The following is an 8,233-nucleotide window of genomic DNA, read 5'->3' as shown; positions in this document are numbered from 1 at the left end:
TTTCAGTAGTCATTCAGTTTTGTTTTGAAACTGTTTGTCTGTGACTGAAATACATGATTCAGTTCTGACTTTTAAACCTAGAATTGGTTAGCATATGATTCAGCTGTTTCTGTAGATACTGAGTATGATCAGTATTGTAAATAACTTCACCTRTGTGGAGGAGATTGTTTGTACTTTTATGTGCTGCTCCCACACTGTRGCACGTTAGTTGGCACTACTGCATATACAGTTTACCATTAAATTACCTTGTCATTGACCGTGTGTCAGGGCCTTGGTGCTTCTTGGGTTTTAATGACYCCTGCTGATTGCTTTTCAGCTGTGAGGAGCTTCTGATGATTGGTTTAACTTCCTCACAACCAAGAAAAGTCGCTTGCCAAGGTAAGACATTTCAAGGCTTGCAGGCTTTCAGTGTCCGTCATGCTAAATCTGTCTTTGTAGGTAGGACGGCAAGATATTGCCATAGCCTTGCACTTGTCATGGTTACATCTGCCTTCTTCTCTTAATCCAAGAGTACTTAGCACCCCCTTCATGGACATGTAAATCTCTGACTTGGAAGCAACCACATATTCCTCTTAAAACTGAAATTTCGATTGCTGCAGGTTGTTGGCTGTTTGCCCCACAAATTGGCAGGACAAGCCTCTTACTGAGATCTKTTTGGCATGTTAAGGTGGCTCTGTGCAAAGACTTGTTACAACCTTATGAAACTGTGTGCTGCAGAGAAAATAGCAAGCCGTAGGAGAAGAGAACTGTTCGTTTTTCAGAGTGTAAATTAATCTTTAGGTCACGGGTCCTTCAGACTTATCARTTACGTAATTGCTTCTGAATTTTTGAAGTTGATTAGAAGGCATTTTTAACATTTAGCCTGTATAGTTTTGACAGTATACCAATGTTGTAAGGTAGTGACACAAGTGCAAGTGAGTCTATGTGGTAACACTGGCTACATAAGAGGTTTAAGTGGGACTTTGCATGAATAAATGCTGATCTGCTTATCCATAGCTTTTTGTGTAGTGTCAGCTCCTTCCTCCTTGGCATTTTTTGTCTTCTTTGGTCATCCCAGAACCTCAGACTGATGAAACATCCAGAAGTATTCGCAGGAAGGGATTTAAGGAAAGTGCTGCTAGGGAGATGGCATTATCTGAGTCTCTTCCCTTTAAGATTATGTAGAAAATTTTCAGGTAAGATAATGAAATTTTACTGATTACATTTCTGTTTGCCAGTAATTGATAACTGGAAACAGACCTAGAGGACCCAAATGGYCTCCTGTACCTGATGTCTAAAGCCTGTGCCTGCAGGATAGAAACAAGCACCATATACCYGCATGGGCAAAAAAGATCTCAGGACCATTCTTGTTGGGATATCATTTACTGGGTGTATATACCAAAGAACTTTCTGAAAGAAGAATGAGGGCTAATTTTTTTTGGAGATWGCAGCAGAAGAATGATGTTGTCAGGAGAAGGGAGGAAGTGGTCAAGAGAAGCCAGGGTAGATGGTAGGGCACTTCATATGATATGCAAGCAAACAACAACAACAACGTAATAGTAAGGTACAGTTCCAAAGCACTACAGATATTGACTAAATTATCTAGGTAGTCTCTGGAAAATAATCCGGTACAGGTGAGGTCAGTGATTTGCCAAAAGCTGCGGAATAWTATGATTGGAACTCAAGAGTTGTTGGTCTCAGCTCAGTCTCCCTGCAGGAAAGCTGAGAGCTAAGGCTTGCAAGCAGGTACGAAGCTGAAACTTCACAGAACTGAGAGTTGAAGAAGTTTACATGAGGCAGAGGAAGGTAAGWGGTGGGAAAAGAGAAGCAAATTTTTGCCATGAGTGGTACATATAAGAGAGTGTTTTTAGTGAGCTTCTTTCAGGACTTGCACCATTTAAAAGAACTTCACAGCAGACCCACAGGGGAGAGTTGTTAAAGAATTCTTATTATAGTGGTGTGGGATGGTCAGATATGGATACTGTATAGTGTGGATCTGTCCGATGGTAAAAATGACACTGATGTTCCTTGCTTTTGCAAGGATTTCACAAACACCTGTTGCATGCTAACCTTATCTAGTCTTTCTAGTTTTCCATTAGGATGTCTCAAAGTGCTTTGTAGGAAGAAGTAATAAGGACATGAGGGAAATGAGGTATAGAGAAAGCAAATATGCCCAATGTCAGACARTTCTCTTCCGTATTTCATCATAATAATGTGACATTATTGCACGGGCTACAAAAACTTGCCGTTCTGGCATGTAAGGAATAACTCTGAATAAGTGTAGTTATTTATCAATGTTGGGTAGTGCTCTCTGACTGCAKAGTGTGAAAATGAGAGTAGAACTTAGCTTATGTGGCATTTCCTCCAACTTAGAATCTGATCATTTAGGATTCCTGTTTTCAAGTATAAGAATATTTTTCTATTCATTTTTTAAAACATACTCTTTTTTTAATACTGCTTCAGAGTTAAGCTTTCTCTTTACATATCTTTAAAAGTAACTCACTGTCTTTTTGTGGGTCTTTCGCCAGTATTTAAAGGAACATCTGCCTTTTTGCATTACTGCTTCGAATTCAGGTTGAGCTGGAGGGCTCAACAATGCACAATGAAAAATGACATGACAAGGTAAGAGATAAAAATAATGTTTTAAGAAAAGGTTTTTCTTAGAAAAACTGTTTAAAACTTTGTTTTTGTTTGATCTTCAGCAACATCATCCTTCTGAATATCTAACATGAAATTGAGGAATCTCCTTTTTACCTCTTGCTAACTAACCAAGGAGAAGGTGCTCTTTACTTTATGTCCCCACTTCAATGAGGAAGAAGAAGAAAAACAATTAAAAGAGGGAAGAAATGCAAAAGAGATTTCTGAAGTTTGAAAGCTTTTAAGTCATACTTTAAAATGGAGATGCAAATGATTTAAAAAAAATCATTTGTAAAGCAGTTCAGTCAAATCCCAGGTGAGTCARTGTTTTGTGGAAAAAGTACCCGATCCAGATTTCTTTTTTCCCATTGGATTTATTATCCTATTCTCTTTTTTGACCATAGAAGGTTACTTGTTTCCCCTCATAGTGTTTCCARTGTGGCCTGGTGGTGGTGGTAGTGCTTTAGWTATCTTTTGTGTACAAAGTCACTTTAGGAGTTTCTTTAAAAGTTAYTACAATAAAATGCTGGAGATAGTGGCTGAAATKTGTTGCACACAACTGAGTCTGAGGTTTCTTGTTTGGAAGGAATCCTCTTTAAGCTCTGTTTCTCTGAAGGAGGATGAGRAAGTATGTTACTGATAACATTACACTTAAACTTTTAAAGGTGCTTTAGTTGCATAGAGTATTTTGCCTGTATAATTTTCATTGAGTAAATAGGATCTGCCATGTAAACCCTTTGAACGYTGGCACTTTACTTTACTTTTTGCTTCTTGCTCTGGTCTCATAAATCACCTGTATCAGCTGCTTACATTTGATGGGCTTATGAAAGCAAACACTATTATCTCTAACAAAACCATAGCTCCAAATCTGATCTCGGAAGTATCTAACTTGGAAGCTATTACTAGACTTGAAATAATTATTGGTTACACATAATGGTTTATTATAATTGAAGACTTTACGTACAGATATTGTCTTTACATTTTAACCTAAGAGTAGTTACAGATTTGGGAGAGTTTTGTCGCTTTCACAGGAATGGAAAAGGGCTGTTATTTTTTCCTCAATATTTGTTATAAAGCCATTTGATTTCTTAAATATTTGTTGTATTACTAACTCCTCAAAATTTCCCCTTCCTTCTACATCTGAAAGAGTTAACTGAAAATGAAGTGAATGAAAAGATTATGAATGAGAAAGTAAATGCCTTTTTTGTATGAAAAATAAAACATTTTGAAAGACARTAGATCATGAAGCAAGTCAGTTAAGAAAAAGGTACTTTAAAAATTTTATTTGCAAAACATTTTAGTAAGTATCAAGCAACTTAGTATTAATTGTCCATTCGGATCTCTCATTAGCTGTTTGTGGATTAAGGAGATGTTGGGAGTGATCGAATTCTCCTGAATTAATTTTTGTAAATCTGGTATATTGAAAGACTGTTGCAGGGATATCTCATAACTTTAGATTGATTTTGTTAAAAGAGAATGGGGGGGGGCGGTGTACGACCAAATATTTGGCAGAATATGTCAATCTGAAAATGGGACATAGAATAGTAGTGTAACTTGGCATAGGACTTGCCTACTATATGTGAGTCAACCAAATGTGCAAATTTTACTGATATTTTGCTATAGTATATGCAGTTAGTAAGAGACCAGATGGAAAGAAAGTAATCCCAACCAGTAGTAGCTGCACTGATGAAATGATTTGGGGCTCAAACAAGCTATATAGTTTTAAATAAATATAGGATGCTCTCTCCTTGGAAGAAGTACTATCAAGGGTATCAACTATTCATTTAAAAAAATTCATATAGTTTTGAGCTTATATTAAAGAATGGTTCATGTGCCTAAAAGTGCTTTTCTGACTATAGTGAGTGTTCTGCTAAATAGAGTATCACCTGTACCTATGAACTTTTAACTTCCTTTAGGAAAATATAAATTCCTGAATAGATTCCTAGAACTTAGATRAGGTGAATAGAGGAGGAATGTTGCTGTGGATTTTCTCTCTCTTCCCGCAGCTGACAAGAATTCTCATGACTTTTCTGATTCAGTAGTAAGAGGGTTTTTTGACCGTGAAAGCTACTTAGTGCTGTTCATTGATGGTGCCTTGCCTGTGTTGTGARGCTGTACGTAGATGCCTCTTGCTGTACTGCTGACTGACAGGTTTAATAAAGGCCATCAATTGTCAGCAAGGACTGAGATAAGGACTCCTTCCAGAAYGATGCCTTCTGCAGAATTAGCAGCTTGGTTCACCATACTACAGCACAAGGGAACGTAGTGCAGGCAGTTTGCATGAGGTATTACTGTATGTATTGATATAGAAATAGAACTAATGTGGTAGAAAAAGAACCAAAACTCAGGTAAGTCAGGATAGATGGTGGTCTGAATCTTGAGTGATGTGTCAGTGTTTTGGGGAATGCAGTTTGTGGTCTTTATTGTTGCTTTGGGAAAGTTAGATTGCTGAAAGACAGTTCAGGCTTTAGCAGAAGAAAAATAATACAAATAAAGGCAAAATTATCGTTGTCTAATGTAGCATTCTTAAGACACAAGGGCCAAATCTCTGAGACACCTGAGGATAGATGGAAATTCTGCTGCACGCCCACAGGAACATCTACCAGAATTGGGAGCTTAATAGAAACATGAAACTAGAGAGACTAGTTGTGGCATATATTCTTTTAGCATATTTTTTTTTTTTAATTCGCTTGTAAGAACAAATCTTATGATAGGTGCAAGAAGCAGTACTGCAGTMCCAGAGCAGTTCTTAACTGTTGGAGTGGATTATCAGTTTTGCTGTAGACTTTACAGAACCTTTTAGACTTTAGAGGCATAAATCAGTGTAAGGCATTACTGTGATACAGCATACTGACTATTGAGAGCTGTAAAAAGAATTGAGCAGTTTATTGCCTAAATAGGAATTTTTTGAAAGATTGAAGGATGCCTCACCTCATGGTTAATATAAAAGTGTGTATAAAAGTGTATTCTCTTGCAGTAGACAGACATCTTTATCCAGACCTAATTTTCTAAGTAAAATTGCCCAATATCATTTACTTTAGCAGTCATTCTATAACCCCGCGTAACGTTCTCATTTGGATTTCTCAAGTCTCAAGTGCTGCTATGATGCATGCTGTAGTACTTACAACTACAGAGATCAGTACAGATTTAAACTATATTGTTATAGTATTGTTATACCTCTGGTATTATAAAATAGCAAAATGAAAGCTCTCTATTGGGAAAAAAAAATCAAGTCTGTAATCAATAGCAGAGAATATTGGAGTCCAATTTGTTTTCTTTGATAAAGCATTGACAAAAATACTGTGCATTTTAAACAGAGTAATCAATTCAGATAAATTCAACTTACATARAGACCAATAGACCACTGAAGCAGAAGTTCCCAACCTCACATAAGGTATTGACTATCTGTTCTTTTTTCAAATCAAAGCATGTAAATGATTTTTTCCTAGGTGTCTTCAAAAGTGTAACTTTAACTTTTTAGTTAAAAAGCTTTTATAGACTATTGCATAACTTGCCTTATTTTGACATGTTTCTAGATACAGGACRCTCCTTGAGTTACAAAACCTTTTAGGCAGAATGGCAGATCCTATCCGCTGGGCCCGATACTGTTGGCAGCGACTGGTATCTACAGAAGGCAGAGAAGGTAGCAACAGCAGCAATTCAAGTAACAAGTGCTATCAATCATCAAAAATCATCGGCAAACATAGGATAGTTATACCTTGTTTGGGACATTTTAAGGAAGAGTATGAAAAGGTATCAAAGCTGTACATGAACAACAGAATACGGACTACTAAGTATACTGTATTGAATTTTATACCAYGGAATTTATTTGAACAATTTCACAGGTAATGAGCTGTTGTATTTTGAATGTGAAATTCTTCTGAATTGGAATCCTTTTATATAAATATATGTGTTAATATATAGATGAATTTAAAAAAAAAATATTCTTCTTTCCTGACCTGCCTATCACTTCTGAAAAGATTCATTATTTGGCCAGGATCTCTTGAGTATCTTTTCTTCATAGATTGTGTCATTGCCCTCCATTCCACTCTTGSGGTTATTAAGGTGTTCCTCCCCTTCTGTCACTTCTAACTCTGGCCATTTTTTTCATCCTCCTTCTGCTTGGAGGACTGCTGATTTGGAAAGTTATACAGGAAAGTAGCAGGGTAGCTCCTTGAAAATAAGTTACCTTCCACAGGAGATAATATAATTCAGGTTAAAAGTCCTCGAAATTTGAGAGAGTTCACATTCACGAAAGCCTCGCTGGTAAATGTATGTAACCCAGATGGGAGGGCTGGAAACACAGAAAAATCTGTTTCTGCATCTTCTGATCATGCATATTCAACAACATTCCAGCCAAGTGTATTTTGACTAGAGACTGAAATCAGAACTTAGATACTTTGTTCTTAAATTGTAAATGGAGTGGAGAAGAGATGAATTACTGTCAACTTAGATCTCTATATAGCATTGAGTGGGGGTAATGAGGGTGATTCTCTGCTAGCATAGCTAACTCTTAATGTTTGTTCTTTGTTTCAGAGTTGCCAACTTATATTTCCTGTTTTTAGTAGTTTTAAACTGGGTTCCTATGGTGGAAGCCTTCCAGAAAGAAATTACAATGCTACCTCTGGTGGTAGTACTGACAATTATTGCAGTGAAGGATGGTCTGGAGGATTACTCAAAATATAAAATGGATAAACAGATAAACAACTTACTAACCAAAGTGTATAGCAGGTAAGGGACAACCATCTTTTTCAYTTACTATTATTAAAGTGATTATGAGCATATCTGGAAAAGCTATTGAAAAATCTTCTGGTTTACTTTTTGAATAGTCATAGAATCACAGAATAATTTTGGTTGGAAGGAGCCTCTGGAGGTCATCTAGTGCAGCCCTGCTCAAAGCAGGTCTAATTAGATCAGGTTACTCAGGGACTTGCCCAGTTGAGTCTTGATGACCAGTTTAGTTAAATAGATACCACATTAGTGTAAACTTCACAGAAATAATTTATTCTGTAGTTGAAGCAAGAGTATTGATGCATGAGTTTGTACTTTATTAACCAAGATAGTTTGACTAGTTCATTTTTTTGTACAGACAGATTATTTGTTTTGGAGGCACATTTTTAGTTAAAAATCGCTGTAGGGGGTCATAGAAACCCAAGGGTTACTAATCTGTCATTTTATATTAGTGAAACTCGTTAATGCTATCAGGATGTGCTCATCATGAAATAAAATTTTGCCAAACAAAATAAGGTTATTTTCATTTGAATGTATCACATAGTTTGGTACAGATGTTAGTGTCTGTTCCACAGTACTGAACTGCAGGTTTGCTGATAGGGCAGCTATTATGCACAAATAATTAAAAAGCAGGAAAGCAAACAGATCACATTTTAAATTAACTGGCAAAAAGCGTATTGGTGCTGCCCACATCCCTTTTTTTCATCTATGCCTATTTAAAAAGCTGTTTTAAGATTCACTCAAAGTCTGTAAAATGCAGCTGTAAAGGATAAACAGAAGTCACTTTTCCTGTCTTGGATGCTTTGTAGTCACACGGAAACAAGCGTATTTGAAAAAAAACTTTTCATTTACTATAACAGCCACTACAAATAATAGCACCTGTAAG

General features: G+C 36.5%; 1 protein-coding gene across 3 annotated transcripts in view; it reads left to right on the top strand.

Annotated features, from left to right (window-relative positions):
- Positions 1-244: 244 nt before the first annotated feature.
- Positions 245-8,233, top strand: part of ATP10D (ATPase phospholipid transporting 10D (putative)) — a 59,020-nt gene continuing 51,031 nt past the window's right edge. For 2 of the 3 annotated variants that reach the window (XM_085322796.1, XM_085322795.1), the window contains exons 1-6: positions 245-378; positions 1,697-1,785; positions 2,508-2,601; positions 2,682-2,932; positions 6,153-6,461; positions 7,153-7,347. In XM_085322796.1, the coding sequence (XP_085178922.1) occupies positions 6,193-6,461; positions 7,153-7,347 (464 nt within the window). In that variant the 5' untranslated portion in view covers positions 245-378; positions 1,697-1,785; positions 2,508-2,601; positions 2,682-2,932; positions 6,153-6,192. The remainder of the gene's footprint in view (positions 379-1,696; positions 1,786-2,507; positions 2,602-2,681; positions 2,933-6,152; positions 6,462-7,152; positions 7,348-8,233) is intronic. The other variant, XM_085322793.1, reaches the window with a different exon arrangement.

Source organism: Rhea americana, unplaced genomic scaffold (genome assembly GCF_003343005.1).
Source record: "Rhea americana isolate MKP2758 unplaced genomic scaffold, rheAme1 scaffold_8, whole genome shotgun sequence".
NCBI lineage: Eukaryota > Metazoa > Chordata > Aves > Rheiformes > Rheidae > Rhea > Rhea americana.
Note: the sequence above shows the minus strand (reverse complement) of the source record. Positions and strands in the feature narration are given on the sequence as shown.